Source organism: Dromiciops gliroides, chromosome 5 (genome assembly GCF_019393635.1).
Source record: "Dromiciops gliroides isolate mDroGli1 chromosome 5, mDroGli1.pri, whole genome shotgun sequence".
In the NCBI taxonomy this organism is placed as follows: Eukaryota; Metazoa; Chordata; class Mammalia; order Microbiotheria; family Microbiotheriidae; genus Dromiciops; species Dromiciops gliroides.
The window spans coordinates 58,861,464-58,878,738 of NC_057865.1; the positions used below are offsets into that span (position 1 = coordinate 58,861,464).

A 17,275-nucleotide genomic window follows, 5' to 3' on the forward strand; every position below is an offset into this window, starting at 1 on the left:
GTCAAATAGAATATAGGAGAACCAAGAGAGAGGCATGTCATAAGCACCCAGAGAGGAAAGAAAATGAAGGAGAAATTACAGATCAAAAGTGGCAAAGGCTGCACAGAGGTCAAGAAGGATGTGGATAAAGAAAAGGAATATTAGATTTGAAAATTAAGATATTGTCAGAACTTTGGGGAGAGGAGTTTACATAACTGATTGCTGGAGCTATATCCAAAGGCTTTGCAGCAAGGAAGGATCTCTGGGAACTTATGCTGAATTGGCATTGGCCTTCAAGAACCAAGATTGACCTCTTTAGACTAAAGGACCAAGAAGGTAAGTGACTTACTACTAGGCTAGACAGATCATATGCTGAACACCATATGGCATGCCTTATTTGGAACAAATTCCCCAAAAAAAGACATATAGGATATTTAGGTTAACAGAATAAGAATGACAAAGATCAACAGATGAGATAAGTTCATACTGTTTGAGTGATATGATAGTTCTTCCATACGTTGGATCTAAAATGCCTTTTTATTATTATTCTCATTGTTTCTTATCTGTTGTGTTTATGTTATTTTGTGTTTTTTTATTTATGTAAAATGAATTCGTGTCTACAAGCCAAAGAAAAATGAAGAAACTATTTCTAGCTGTACAGTCAAGCTGGATAAGGCAGGAATCTAAATATATCTTGGATCAATTTTATACTGCCCAGACTTATCAGTAAACTCTGCAGCATTAATAAATATTTGTTGAATTTTTAAACTGAACTTTGAACTTCACTTTGGCAAGATATTAGCAAAACTTGTAATTCCAAGACTTCAGAATGGAAAGGAAATGGAATGCCATTTTCTGGTTGAGGTCAAGGATCACATTTCATTTATCTTTGTGTCTCACAAACCTATGATAAATATATATAGATTTATAGATATATGCATGTATGTCACACAACACTAATAACGTTTCATCAGTAAATACTTAGCACCAACCATATATATATATATATATATATATATATATATATATATATATGGGGGGGTATGTATATACATATGTATATGTATATATATGGCTGTTGCTTAATAAATATTTACTGAAGAAATTACCATTGTAATACAGTAGTAATTTGAAACACTGGGGAGAAATTAATAGTGTGGTAGACTTGGAATCAAGAAAAGCTGGGTTTAAATTCCACTTCTGATACTTACTAGCTACATAACCCTGGGCAAGTCCCTCAACCTTTATGTACCAAAAGCTACTTCTAAGAACTTATTCATTATCTAATAGAATGATTGAGATCTGCATTAGTGAAGGAGTTTTCAGCCTGAGAATTCCTTACACTAGAAACATCACAAAGGCTTTGAATATCCATGCTTTAATCTCAAATGATGTTGGGGCAGCTAGGTGGCGCAGTGGATAGAGCACTGGCCCTGGAGTCAGGAGTACCTGAGTTCAAATCCGGCCGCAGACTCTTAACACTTACTAGCTGTGTGACCCTAGGCAAGTCACTTAACCCCAACTGCCTCACTAAAAAAACAAAAACAAAAACAATCTCAAATGATGTCACTGGAGATTGTGATAGGGTTTGACCTCTCTTCCCATGAACTTTGGAGCAATCCATGACCGTTTTTGAAGGAGTTTCAAACCTCTAATTTGAATGCCTTTGTTTGGTCTTTGGATTCTCAAGTCCACTACTGGTAAGAGGTCACACTTATCTGTTTTTTCTTTCTCTCTTTCTTTCTTTTTACCTTCTTTCCTTTCTTCCTCCCTTCCTTCTTTTTTCAGGGGTCTTGCTTTTGGGAAAGGTTTTTTTTTGTTGGCTACTACTTATATTAGAAGAACATCATACACAATACTAACCAGTGCTTTGGGAGCTAATAGAGCCAACTTTCTTCCCCCAAACCATACATAAGCAATCATAGTATGCATCTAAACCATGAACAAGAACTCAAAGCAAGATTATAGTAGTAGTGCTCATTCTTCATTTCTTTGAGGCACTAAGTATTTCCGTTTCTGAATGTTTAACATTTCCAGAACTTACTAAGTATTCTTTGTTTTGTTTTGTTTTGTTCTGTTTTTACTAGCATAGCATAATATATTAAGAGTAAGAAGATTTAGATTCTAGTACCAGCACTCCCTCTAACTTCTCTGGTCTTAAGTTTCCTTGCCTATAAAATAAGGGAGTTGGACCAAATAATCTTAGACTTTCTTCCAACTTTATGACTCCATTCTATAATCTATATTCTGAAATCTTGATTATATATTTGAAATGTACTTGCCATTTTAGTTTCAACCTATAAAGGCGTATTGACTTGATGAATGTGAATGAAACACATTCTGCTTTAATTTTCTCAGTTTGCTATGGGGTCTTAGAGGCCTGGTAGTCATTGCTCTTACAAGATTGTGGTTAGGCATGGACTGTAAGAATTTTGCTACATAAATCTCAAATACAGTTGCTAGCACTCAGCTCTAATCTTCTAACCTAAGCTAAGCAGATATAGGTTGTGTCTATATTAGGGAACTGGATGAAACTGGAATAGCCATTTGAGAATGGGAGCCATTCTTAGGGATTAGAACTTTTTCCAAGATGGCAGACACTCATGGTTTAGTTTTCAACCAAGGCAGTAGGAAATACAGGATTTCTCCCATAAAGATAGGAAAAGATGCATTCCCCAATCACAAACATAAGACCTATTTGCATTTGGTTATACCAAGAAGAAAAGTATATATGTTTATCATATCAGAATAAAAAGAGGTAGAAAAAAATCTGAGTTTTACAGCATTTTTTCATGATGTCTATGCAGAAAATGTAATTTCTAGAACATTCACGCACATTTCACTTTGACATTTTATAAATAACCAGCATAAGGTTTTTCACATAATGGACATAAAAAAGTAAAAAGCTTTTTTTTTGTTAAGGTCTGTGAGTTTTCTTGAAAAAAATATTAAAGCATGTAACTTAAAATAATTCATTCTGAATAATTAAAAAAGAATAATAACCCATAAAGTGGAAATGATTAAATTTTTTAAATGGAGAACAACCAAAATTATTAAAGATAATGAAAATAGATCTATTAAGAGAAGTTAAAAGAGCAAGGATATGTATGAAAAAAAAACTTTACCAATCTTAAAAGCCTTTATAAATGTGTTCTATTTTGGATTTGACTTGTGATTTTACTGATATAAGTAACTTTCAGATGAAGAAACTCATTCTACCAATATAGTTAAGTGACTTGCCCAGGGTCACACAGCTAGTAAGTGTCAAGTGTCTGAGGCCAGATTTGAACTCAGGTCCTCCTGAATCCAGGACCTGTGCTTTATCCACTGTATTACCTAGCTGCCCCGCAGGTTATCTTAATAATCTTGGATAAAGAGTGGGCTAGAATGCTGAGAAGATAACTTTCCCAGGATCATGAGCCGGTATGTAACAGAGGAAAGATTTGAATAGAGGAGATCTTTTGGGCTCCAAGGCCAGCTCTCTAACTACTCTCCCATAATGACTACAATATACTGTTATTTGGAATAGAAAATAAAAGGATAAGAATGACTGGAGGAAAAACAGTTTCTATATAGAGACAAGAATTAGAAAAAATAGGCTTGTATTGTAACAATGGAATAATTGATTAACAATAATGAAGAGCTACCCAGCATTTTCTCTACCAATCTGGAAATCTCTTTTTAAAAAAGGAAGAAAGAAAAGAAACAACAACAACAGCAAAACACACACACAACCAACAAACAAACAGCTCTTAGAAAAATACTCCTTGTCTATGATCTCTAGCTGAACTAAGGAATCTATATTTGTTTCTTTTTTGTTAGATGATGATTTTAATTACCATTATCATTATTCTATATGTACTTATTTTTTTGCAGGTCAGTGGGGGTAAAGTGACTTGCCCAGGGTCACACAGCTAGTAAGTATCAAGTGTCTGAGGCCAGATTTGAACTCAGGTACTCCTGACTCCAGGGCCAGTGTTCTATCCCCTGTGCCATCTAGCTGCCCCTATATATACTTTTAAAAGCAAAGTTCATGACTTTCGTGGATAACAGAGAATGTGATTAATTAAACAGTTTTTAGGAGCTACAAAATTTTCTACATATTTTACCTATAAAGCAATCATCCAGTCACAGAATTTCAGAAAGAAGGGGCCTTGGAGGCCAGCTAGTTCAACCTAATCCACCCCCAAATCCCCACAACAGGCCCAATAAATGGACATCCAGTCTTTGAATGAAGACCTTCAAGGAATTTTCTGGATCATGACTGTCCTCCAGGTGTTATTTGCCTTTTTTATGTCTTTATCCAACTCTTTGATAAAAATGTTAATTATTTAAATTTCCCATACTACTGAGTACAACTTCACATTAAAGATAGCTAAAATCTACTTAAGTCTGTTTGTCTATGAGCAATGCAATCATTTTAAATATCACATTAAAACACCTTGAAATTGGTTGAGTATACTAAGTAATTTTTGCATGAAGCAATGAAAAATGCAGGCTTTCTATAAATTCTATAAATAAAATTTATTTCTATAAAAACTTAATGGAATATTTATTAAAGGAAGCTTACAAGAATTATATCATTATTTTTGGTCAAATAAGCTATTTGTCAAAAAAGAAAAAAGCACTTAGCATGGTGCCTGACACACAGTAGGCATTATGTAAAAGTTTATTCTCTTCCCTTTATGGTGTAAAATTACAAACATACATGCTATATATCTATGAAGGATTTTCTATAACAAAACATTAATTTGGTTTTCTTTTCTATATCACTATACTTCTATGACATAAATTAAGTTGTTTGGGGAGAGTTTTTGATTGTTTGTTTTTAAACTTTACCATTCAGGCAACATTTTGTCTACTTCAGAAAAAAAATGTGTTAGCTTTCTCTGGAACTCCCCTGTTATTCCAAAAATCCTCTGAACTTCTGATTCAAGGTTAATACACACATAATACTGTATTATTGACTTAATTTTTATAGAAATTGTTGATTAACCCATGCTCTTTCACAGTCTCCTGTTTATAAGAAAAGTTATTTGAATCACCATTTTACATATCAAAAAACTGTGGCATAAAAAGGGATTTCTAAAAGTATGTAGATCCAGGGACATCTGGATGGCACAGTGGATAGAGTGCCAGGTCTGGAGTCAGGAAGAGTCATCTTCATGAGTTCAAATCTGGCCTCAGAGACTTACTTGTTATGTGACCCTGGGCAAGTCACTAAACCTTCTTTGCCTCAGTTTCCTCATCTGTAAAATTAGTTGAAGAAAGAAATGACAAACCACTCCAGTATCTTTGCCAAGAAAATACCGAAAGGAGGTCACAGAGTCAGATATAACAGAACCCAATAAATTTGACTCTTAGACTAGTAAGATCAGTTTCAGAACTAAGAAGAAAGGAGTTCAATGCTACCTCTGACATATACTAGCTGTATAAGTAGAGACAAATCACTTATTCTCTGTGCTCCAGGCAACTCTATAAAACTATAAGATGTGCAATAGTGGAGGGAAATTCCACAATGGAATTTCCCTACAGCAATGAAACCATAAGTCCAGACCACCTCCACCTCTCCCCACAAAAAGTAAATATAAAATATTTATAAATAATTATAAAATATAAAAAATAAACACATATTTTATATACACATGTAAATAAATACAGACACAAATATATGCATATATATGCAAACCATCCTCATTAATGCAAACACAAATCTTAATTTTTGAAGGTTGCTGGTTCATTAACCAAACAGTGACATCTCTCTCTGTCTTTCTATCTTTCTCTCTGTCTCAGTCTCTTTCTGTCTTTCCGTGTGTCTGTGTCTGTCTCTCTCTTTCACACACATACACACACACGCACACACATACACACACAGGGAGAGACTTCACAAAGCAGAGAAAACCCCCTTAGTCCCAAAATAGTGTTTAAAGATCTGAAAATGTTACCTTTGTTGAAAAGTAACAAAATAAGGATTTTCTTCTATTTTGTAATTATTGCATAATTGTTTCTTGTCAGCTACATCAAGGGCAACATATAATTATTTGCTTTATAAAGTAGCCTATATCAGCAAGTGGATAGATTACCAGATGTTGGAGGTAAAAATAAAGTGTGCTGTTAGTCATGGTCAAGGATGTAGAACTTCAATTTTATATATTTTTAGCTTCACAGCCCGTATCTGAGACTTCTTTACTGCTGACTTGTGAAGAAGCTGGATTTTATAATTACTAAGTACTAAAAGATGTTCTAGAAATGATACCAAGCCTCAACATTTAAAGAGAATTATCTGTTTTCAAAGCTCTATGAAACAAGCTAGGCATCCTCTGCCAGAAAAACAGTGAGGGTGGGATGAAGTGAAAAGAGTGGTCTGTCTACATGATATTTTAAACTATGTTTCTTGGTGTCAGGGCTGGAGAAGGGAGAGAAAGTCAGGTAGATGTGTGATCCAAGAGTCCTGAAAGAAGACCCATCTCCAAGGAAGAGTTAGGAACTCTTGATAAGGTTGTGAACCAATGAATAGGAAGAAAGCCCATCACTGAAAGGTAAAAGGTCACAGAGATGATCAAAGGGATTAAAGGAAAGATGAAAGGAACTCTGATGATTTGTCCTGGAAAAGAAGAGATCAGAAACAGATTTGGGATTCTTGATCTTATCTGTATATTCATTTCACAAATACATTACACTCTTATTCTATATTGAACCATAAACCATGATCATTTGAATATGATAAAATTGAAAACAGTAAAGAAACAGAGGAAATGAATGAAAAAGATGGAACAAGGATAGGAAAGTGAACACGTAATGCCCAGAACTTCAGTTTCACTAGAGATAAAATTGTCATTTGTACCAATGAGGTAGTACCCACACCAATGATGGGCTAATTATGGATTTATTGGAATACTGAAAAATTCTTGTGAAGAAGAGAAAGAGATTGATAGTATGATTGGGACAACAGCTAGACCTGCAATTTCATTGATACAAGAAACTCCCTGGTAATGAAATGCATGCTACCAATACAATGTGATATTTTTGCTGCAATTTATAACCTTAGATAATTGCCTGGGGAAATGAGAGTTTAAGTGATTTGCCTAGGATAATGGTTCGAGGACTTAACCTTAGATCTTCCTTACTCCCGGTTCGGATCTCTACCCATTATGCCCTATCTACCTGGGTAACCAATGGGACAATTAAATGGCCTCTAGAACTGATTAACTGTAGACTCAAAAAGTAGCTTTTCATCAATTCTAGCAGCTTCTTGGCTCATTCTTCACGATCTGTCTTGACTAAACTCCCAACCATTCAAGATAAGTGGCAACTGCTAAAGAGAAAATAGCAGTTAATGGATTGATGCCAACATAGCAGTGAGTCTATTGTTAGAATACTCCAGGAATCTGCCACTGTCCTTGGGTTAGTCCACATTTTTATCCATGCTTTGGATAAAGGCACAAGCAGCATCATGATGTTGGGCTGGATTGCTAATGTAGCAGATGATAGTCATGGTCCAAAAATATTCGGACAGGTTGGGGAATGGAGTTGACTCCAATACCATGACATTTACTAGGAATAGATGTAAAATCTAGCATGTGAGATCAAGAGATCAATTTCATAAATATATGATAGATCCACAGTTATGCAGCAGTTTGTTTGAAAAATATCAAGAGGTTTTAGTAGACTCTAAGCTCAGGGTGTCAAGAGTAGAATAGGAAAATCCAAGAAGCAGGAGTAATCTTGGGCTGCACTGAAAGGTCATAACTCTTGGGATTGGGAAGTGGCAATCCCACTGTACTCTGCCCTCGCCAGACCTCAAAGAGAGTATCATGGTCATATCTGGGCACCACAATTTTAAAATGACATTGATAAATTAGCAAACTTAAAAGAGAGGACAGCCAGAGAGGTAATATCATATCATATAGGAATCATTTGAAGGAATGATATTTACCCTAGAGAAGAGAAGACTCCAGGGGCACAGGGGTCATGATTATTATCTTCATGTATTTAAAGGACCATCATGTGGGGAATAGATTGTTCTGTTTGACCCCAGGAGGTAGAAGATGCAAAGATGTAAATTTAGTTTTGGTATCATGAAAAACTTCCTAAGAGCAGAGCTATCTATCCATAAGTAGAATGACTTAGGAGATAGAGAGTTACCCCTTATTGGAGGGCTTCAAGTTGAGGCTAAATATCACTTCTAGCATGTGTTATGGGAATACATTCTCAGATATAGGTTGTATTTGTTGCCTGCTGAGATCTCTTCCAATTCTGAAATTCTGTGATTCTGAGCATTTTGTTGTAAAATACTAGTAGGACTTTCCTAAAAGCATGGAATATTTCTCTCCAGAAACAGTCTTTCAAAATAAGACACCGACAAATTTATAAAAATGCAAGTCATTTCCCAATTGAGACATAGTCAAAGGTTATGAATAGGCAGTTTTCAGATGAAGAAATCAAGGCTATCTATTGCCATATGAAAAAATGCTCTAAATCACTATTGATTAGAGAAATGCAAATTAAAACAACTCTGAGGTACCAACTCACGCCTATTAGATTGACTAATATGACAAAAAAGGAAAATAATAGATGTTGGAGAAGCTGTGGAAAAATTGGTACACTAATGCATTGTTGGTAGAGCTGTGAACTGATTCAACCATTCTGGAGAACAATTTGGAACTATGCCCAAAGGGCTATGGGACTGTGCATACCTTTTGTGCTCTTTTTTTTTTTTAAGTGAGGCAATTGGGGTTAAGTGACTTGCCCAGGGTCACACAGGTAGTAAGTGTTAAGTGTCTGAGGCCGGATTTGAACTCAGGTACTCCTGACTCCAGGGCCAGTGCTCTATCCACTGCACCACCTAGCTGTCCCTGTGCATACCTTTTGACCCAGTAATACTACTACTGGGTCTGTATCCCAAAAGGATCATAGAAAATGGAAAAGGACCCACATGTATGAAAATATTTATAGCAGCTCTCTTTGTAGAGGCAAAGAATTAGAAATCAAGGGAATACCAATCAATTGGGGAATGGCTGAAAACATTGTGGTATATCAATGTAATGGGATCATTAAGTCTCTACCCAAAACTAAAAAGTCAGAACTATAGAATTTCCCAAAGAACTAAATGCTTCCAAAATAAATGAGGATCACACAGCCAAAAAGTGTCAGATAAAGGCCTTGAAACTATGGCTTTCCAGCTCTGAAGCTATTTCACCTCCATTGGAGCAGTTGTTGTTGTTGTTCCTCCTCCTCTTGTATCAATGATCACCACCATCATCTCCACCACTATCATATGTCATTTACCTATTAAAATACTACTCCTTTTTCCAACTATGTATCTATGTGAGGCCAGATTTCTTCAAGTACTTCAACCAAGACAACATATCTGAACATAATACAAGCAGAAGCAAATATGAGATGAATGGAAGGAATACTACTGTGCTGTGTAAAAATATTTTAACTAGCTTGCTGGTCTAATTTGGGGGCCTAATTTGATTGGAGGACTTATCTGGGGACTTTTGACTATTCGGTTATCTGACTACTATTAATTTAATATGGGCCGTTTAAAGAGTTCCACCACTCTGCTCCACTCCCAAAATTGATAAGCTAAAGATTAAGAAGCCTCTTAACTAAATAATCAAAGCAGAGTTTATTTATGAGATACGATTTGAAATTAAGAATACAGGGAAATAAAATGTACAACCTGACTGTGTTCTGGTGTGTCTCTTTCCACCTGCTGCGCCTGGAACTTTTTTAATACAATAAGGGCCCTTGTTGCCTCTTGCCTTAGGGTATGTTCCACTTTCACTGCTCAGCTCCTTTCACTAACTCCAAGGCCCTTTCACTTTGTCTACCCCTCTGCATCTAACTTTCCTCTCCATACTGCCACCGCTGAACCCCTGTGTTTCTCTCTTACTGACCTCTCCTTCCATTCTCCTAGTACTCCAGCGTCCTTCTGTTCTCTTAATCTTCGCTTTCTCCAACCTGTACCCTGTGCTGACCGCTTCTGTGCTCTCCGCTCCCTGTTCGCCTCTGGCGTCCCTTTCTGTCCATTCCTCTCAGGGTCTCTAGTCTCCGGAGTCCTCCTAAATCTTGTCAGCCCCCCCCCCCCCCGTCCTCACTCTCTGGTTTTATATATCTTCCTTCTCTCCACTCAAACCTCGGGGCTTTTTGTGCCCCCACACACACCAAGCTAACAGCAACACTGTGTGATGATCACCTGTGATACACTTGGCTCTTCTCAGCAGTGCCAATGATCCAAGACAATTCCAAAGAACTCATGATGAAAAGTGTTCTCCACATCCAGAAAAAAGAACTGTGGATGCTGAATGCAGATTGAACCATACTGTTTCTACTTTTTTGTTGTTTTTTTTTTCTTTTTTTTTAGGTTTTTTTCTGGTGTTGATTCTCCTTTCACAACATGACTAATGCAGAAATATGTTTAATGTGATTGTACATATATAACCTATATCAGATTGCTTTCTGTCTTGGGGAGGGGGAAGGGAAGGGAGAGAGGAGAAAAATTTGGAACTACAAATGTTGAAAACGATTTTTAAATGTAACTGGATAATAATAAAATACTTTCATGATCAGCAAAAGAAAACTAAAAAAAGAGATAGAGAGATTCAAATCTTTTAAGGACAGTTCACAATGACCATCTTGGGATCATGCTCTTTCCTTGAGAATGGAGAGCTTAGAGATCGTGGGAGGCCTTGAGTTGGAGAGCTGTTAGAAGTGGTGATAGCACAAGAGTTCCTGTATGTTGAGTTTGACCTGGCTATTGCAGGGCCCTAATTTGCTATCTTGAAAATGTCTCAATGGGAATTTACTAAGACATGGACCTAAAAAGTTCAGTAAATACTGATCTGATTGGTAGAGCACCAAATTGGAATCATGGCAACTAATCATTCATATGTGGCTAAATTGCTAGGCTTTGGGGTTCCCTGCAAAAACAAACAAAATGCCATCATCATGATGGTGACGACGACGACGATGATGACAATAATGGTTATTGATGATGATACCACTGATATTTACGTAGCAAGGTAACAAAATAATATCTGCCAAGTTATCTTTAAGTCAGTTTGTATGTATGAGATTCCAATGTGTCATATGACCATAAAGCATTACTAAATGAATCTTGTGATAAAAACAGTGTCTTTTGCCTGGAATAATCATGTATATATTTTGTCTTTCTTTAATATATAAAATACCACTAGGTATTGACTATCATTCAACTTTGGATGCCCACATTTTTGTAAACAATTCTAATTATTCATTGTGAATAATTATGATGTATAATAATTATGCAGACGATTATTCGTTCTAAAGAATTGCTAAATTCATTCTAAATAATGTCTTTTACTTTAAATGGTCAAACAAAATATTTGGAAAACTTTACCTCACTCTGAAGCTGTGAAACTTCTCTTGCAAATACACTGTCAATTGTGGCTGGCATCTGCTTATACAAAGAATTGGAAAGATCTGCCTTGACGGTGCCTTTGTACTTGGCCTAGTGAAACAAAAGGGAAAAATAACATTTTTATCTTTTGCCATAAATACAGAAAGAATATTTAAAATATCCATTCTACTATAATCGAACTGAAGATCAAAAAAAAATTTGAAAAGTTCCAAGATTTTTAGATACTGAAACTTTTAGGCAAGGTCTTATTAAGAGATGGTGGAGACGGCTTTGAATGAAATAAGCAAGGAAGTAAAAATATTGCTATTTCCATTTATTCTCTGCGTGTTTCAAGAAGCAAAATTATCTATCTGCAAATTTAAAGATGTTTGTATATTTTGGGCAGTGGTGAAGCAAATACCAGAATAACGGGACATGTGCATTTTTGAAAAAGTGAAAGTTATATGGGGCAGCTAGGTGGTGCAGTGGATAGAGCACCGGCCCTGGAGTCAGGAGTACCTGAGTTCAAATACAGCCTCAGACACTCAACACTTACTAGCTGTGTGACCCTGGGCAAGTCACTTAACCCCAACTGCCTCACTAAAAAACAAAAAACAAAACAAAACAAAAAAGAAAAAGTGAAAGTTATTAAAATTCACTAGCGATACAAATACAAAGACCAGAGTGAGTAACTTAGAGAATAACTAATAATTGACTTTCTGCTATCCACAGCCTTTTTTAAAAAAATGTGCTACTGATTCTCAACATTCAGTATTTGAATCCTTACCAAGGCAGAATGACACCCACTCATACAACTTCCTCTTGGCAAAAGCAGGTAAAATACAAACCCAGCAGATTGCCTCTTCCCATTTTCTACTCCACAGCAAAACGATTCAGAAGAAAGAAGCAATCCAGATTTCTCTTAAAATAATCACTTATCACACTAACAAAATGCAAAGAATTGTGACCTTTTGTCCCATTCACTGGAAAAGTACATGAGGAACTAGTAACTAATCAACAAATACTTATTAATAGTAGCTTGATGACATAGTGTATAAAGTGCTGGGCTCAGAATCATGAGGATATGAGTCTGAATGCTGTGTTGGAAATTTGGCCAAGACATTTAACTTCTCCGTGCCTCAGTTTCCTTATTTGTAAAATGGGGTAGAATGGGGGATCAATATGTCTAAAGCAAACTTGAAAGAGATATATAAATGTTAGATGTTATTATTAAGCCTCTAGTGAGGTCTAGAGTCACTACCTATACTCTTCCCTATACTCTCAGTCCTCAGCTATTCACAATATTCAAATTCCACTTCTCAATTTTGAATGATTTCCTAAAAACAAAATATTTGGGCTTTCAGTGCCATTTTCTTACTCTTTCTGTAGCAAATGGCCTTGACTAAACTGTCTTTCTCAATAATCTACCCTCCCTTGGCTTCCATGACACAATATTTTCCTGGGTCTCCTGTCTCTCTAACTTTTCCTTCAATCTCCTTTTTATTCTTAATACTCAGTTAATTACATGATTGTTTATATATTTAAAAGGAATAGAAAGTTGTACATGATAGATTTGCTGTTTCGTGTGCAACCATCTTTTTATTATACTATATCATGGAAATGCTTGTTTTATTCCATGAATTACAAATAAAATACATAAATAAGTTTTTAAAATTGATTCGGTTTTTAAAAATTAAATAGTATTTATTAAGGTCCTATTGTGGCATCCCCCAAGATTTCTGCACTGTGTCCTCTTCCTTTATACTTTCTGTCCCTTAAACTCACCTCAAAACCAGTGATTCCCAAATTTAATTCTCTAGCCCTGACTTCGAGATTCAGACAACTGAATTTACAACTGTCTACTACAGGGGACAAAAATAGAGCAGTTTTCTTACTTCCTTGTTGAATTATATAAATCCAAAAAAGGGGCAGCAACTAGGTGGTGCAGTGGATAAAGCACCAGCCCTGAGTTCAAATCTGGATTCAGACACTTGATACTTACTAGCTGTGTGACCCTAGGCAAGTCACTTAACCCTCATTGCCCCCCACACATAAATACACCCCCCCAAAAATTGGGTCTCCCTCTCTTACCCAAGCTGGCCAGTACCCAGTGCTGATTGGTGCAGAAGCTTTGACCCACTTCATTTCTAACCTGGGCTGGTTCCCCACTCCTTAGGGGATCTAGTGGGTAGAATTTTAAAAGGGAAAGGGAGGGGGCAGCTAGGTGGCGCAGTGGATAGAGCACCAACCCTGGAGTCAGGAAGGCCTAAATTCAAATCTGGCCCCAGACACTTGACACTTCCTAGCTGTGTGACCTTGGGCAAGTCACTTAACTCCAATTGCCTCACCAAAAAAAAAAAAAAAAACGTATAAAAGGGAAAGGGAAAGGAGGCATTCCAAGCACACTGACAAGTGTGAACAAAGACTGAAAGGTGATTCAGCACAGGGGATGTTTGGGAAGCAAAATTTTTTTCTGGAGCCCAACTCAAATGCCATCTCTTCCCTGAAGAGGTCTCTTATTAGGACCCATCTTCCCCACTAAATCATGTAATAGTGTGCATTAGTTATCAGTACTGGTGTTTTACCCCTTCATTACACAATATCCATAAAGGTATCTAAACTTTGTATGTCCCTAGCGTAGAGACCTGCACACAATCGGTGCTTAATGAATGAATTTCCTTCCTTTCCATACCATACTCCAGAGAAACTAGACAAGATCTATCCCTGTTCTTCTGTCTCCTTCCATTTCCATTCATTTCTTCATGCAGTCTTGCATGCTTAGAATAAAATGGGCCCATCTCTACCTATTTATCTTCCTTTTTCTTCAGAGCCCAATTCTCCAATCACCACTTCCTCCCCCAATTCAAACTAATTTTTCTTTCATCAAATTCCTCTTAGTTTCTTGGAACTCTCTTTTAAAGTTAAGTTGCTCCACGGGCAGCTAGGTAGCACAGTGGATAGAACCTGGCCTTGGAGTCAGGAGGACCTGAGTTAAAGTCCAACCTCAGATGCTTGACACTTGTTAGCTGTGTGACCCTGGGCAAGTCATTTAACCCCAATTGCCTCACCAAAAAAAAAAAAAAAGTTAACATCCTATTGTTCTCCCACCCCTAACTCCTGGTCCTATATTTCAGTACATGTCATTTCCTCAATACTTAATTGTAAATTGTAACTGGAAACTTCTTGAGGAAAAGAGCAATGACATTTTTGTCTCTACATCTCCATCACAGTACCCAAACAGAGGTATCTGTCTGTGTTTGCAGAATTAAGTTGGAAATTTTATGCTAAAGCCTATCTATCTATACATACATGTATATATACACACACATGAAGCCTATATATACACATATATACATACATATGCATATGCATACATATGCATATACATACACACACACACATATATAATTTTATCCTTTTCCCAACAGGTCAGAGTTCAAAACTCCCAGAAAACATGTACATCATTTTTCTACTGCAACTTCTGATAACTACAAGTAGAAAATCAATACTGTCACTAGACTTTACTGCATTTGCCATTCAACCAGTTCATAATTGTTACTTGTTAGGTTCAATAAATATTTGTTGAATTGACTTTCCTCACATGTTAAAAAAAGTTAAAGATAGTTAAGTTTTTATTGATCTGAGGGGACCATATAAAATAGCTGTACCAAAATCGATGGGTATGCTTTTTTCAAGTTCATTCACATTGACATTCAATACTTAAAACCATTTAATGAGCTTCTTACGAAAGGAAATAACAGAGCATTCACAAAGAGCTGTGTGGCTAATCCATCAGTTCTGTGTGCTACATAAATCCTACAGATCACCAGAGTTAGCCTATGTAAATAATAATGGATTTGAGTAAAAATCCCACATTGCTAAATTATAATATTATATAAGTCTTTAGACAGGCCATCTTTATATCTGCCATAGCACCTAACAGTCTCATATGGTTGGTGAACTATAAGCATTTGAGGAGTGAATAAATGAATGGACTTGATTGATCTGCTACTGTTTTCATCACATTACAAAATCTGTTAGGGACAGCATTGTACAGTAGATGGAGAGCTGGCCTCAAAGACAAGAGTAAAGAAGACTGGGTTCATGTCCAGTCTCTGATACATGTAGACTAAGTGACCTTGAGCAAATCATATAATCTCAGTGCTCTGTTCAACTCTCCAAGACTCCAATTTGCAGAGAAAATGTCAATGTGCAGTGGTAGAGGGAGTTCCCGCATTCAGGTGCTCTCCATGTCAGTGAAATTATAGGTCCTTATCCCTATTGCTAGAAAATCTACACTGTCCTACATTTCTAAGTGAGACATTTCCTGCACCTCAATTTCCCACCTCAACCTTTCTTAAGATGCTTAACATAATCATGAGGCATCTTCCAACTTAGAAATATTCAAAGTTCTTTCATAAAAAATTCAAAAACATTTTTCATAAAAATTCCAAAAGAGTTCAAAGAAATCTGAAAACCAAATGGTAAGAATCAGGAATGAGCAGAATTTTTCATATATGGTGCATATTGCAAGCTCAAGTGAATTGCCTTTCAAATTGCTACCCAGTTTCTTGTCTAGGTCTTGGGAATATTCTAATTTGAATAGTCATAATTTCTAGAAATTTTTCTACAAAGGTAAACAAAAAATGCAAACTTCAAGGCTCAGAAAATGGAAACTTCAGTATATATCTCATTGATGTAGATCCTCCCCTTTTCTCCCCTACATGGTATAGATCAAAACTCATTTATTGTGCATGACTTGTATCCATGGTTTCTCATCAATCTTTCTTCAAAAGGGGATCTATGGAATATGCTGAAGACTGTCATAGAATCATTTCATAGTTCCATTCATCAAGGACTGTGATGCTAAAGTTCACATTCAGCAGTTGTCATCCTAGGTGAGGAGAATTACACTACCTCCCAAAGTAGTTCATTCTTCATTTGTCTATTTCCTACTGCAAAGAAGTCCTTCCTTCCATCGAGCTCAATCCTGTTTCTTTGCAACTTCCCACTATTACTTCTAGTCATCTCTTTGAGAATACTGAGAGTAGAGTCAGAAGATCTGGTTTCAAATTTGAGGTTTTTCTACTTATCTCTTGAATAATCATAAGCAAGTCACATCCTTAGCTATAAAATGAGTTATGCAAATGAAGGATAGATTCTTCTCACTTAGAGTGACCACATACTGACTGTGTCAGAGAGGAAATTCTTTTTCAGGAGTAGGTGGGACCACTGGATATCTCTTCTGATACTGTGACTGTGAACTTTAGCATCACAGTTCCTGTAGGGCATAAGTATGAAGTGATTCTCTATTGGTCTCCAGTATGTTCAGTAGATCTCCGTTGGAAAAAAGATTGATATAGGGCCAGGGATAAAAGTTATGGACAATGAATGAGTCTTTTTGGATTTTGACCTGCACCATTAGCGGAGGGTGCAGAGTATTATGAGTGATGACTTATGCACAAGACAGGTCCTGAGTTAACTTCAAGGGCATTCTTTAAAGGTCAGAAGAGGAAGTGGGTTAATCATGCATCAAGAATAAAGTTGGACCTCCTGAGTGCTGTAATCATATTCAAAATAGACTGAAAGATCTAGAGGAATTCCTGAAGTTCAATGTGTAGATTCTATGGAGAATTAGGGAGCACAGTGGTGAGGGAACTAGAACCAGGGTCGGGGAAGGCTCAAATTCACATCTTACCTCAAATACCTACTCTGGGCCAATCACTTAATCTCTCATGGCCTCAATTTCCTCACCCATGAAATGAGGGGCATAGTTTTGGTGGCCCCTAAAGTTCCTTGCTGCTCTAAATCTATGATCGTATGAATAAGAATTATTTGGGAAGGGGACACAGATGGATTTTTAGCTATTGAAAGTATACATTTCTTATAAATCACATCAAGAAAGATAAT

At 36.5% G+C, this 17,275-nt stretch overlaps 1 protein-coding gene across 7 annotated transcripts in view; it reads right to left on the minus strand.

The window, feature by feature from the left end:
- NEBL (nebulette) overlaps nucleotides 1–17,275 on the minus strand; it is a 506,719-nt gene that overhangs the window by 120,639 nt on the left and 368,805 nt on the right. For 2 of the 7 annotated variants that reach the window (XM_043966342.1, XM_043966337.1), the window contains exon 9: nucleotides 11,366–11,476. The exons of the other annotated variants lie outside the window; for them this stretch is intronic. In XM_043966342.1, the coding sequence (XP_043822277.1) occupies nucleotides 11,366–11,476 (111 nt within the window). The remainder of the gene's footprint in view (nucleotides 1–11,365; nucleotides 11,477–17,275) is intronic. 7 annotated transcript variants of the gene reach the window in all.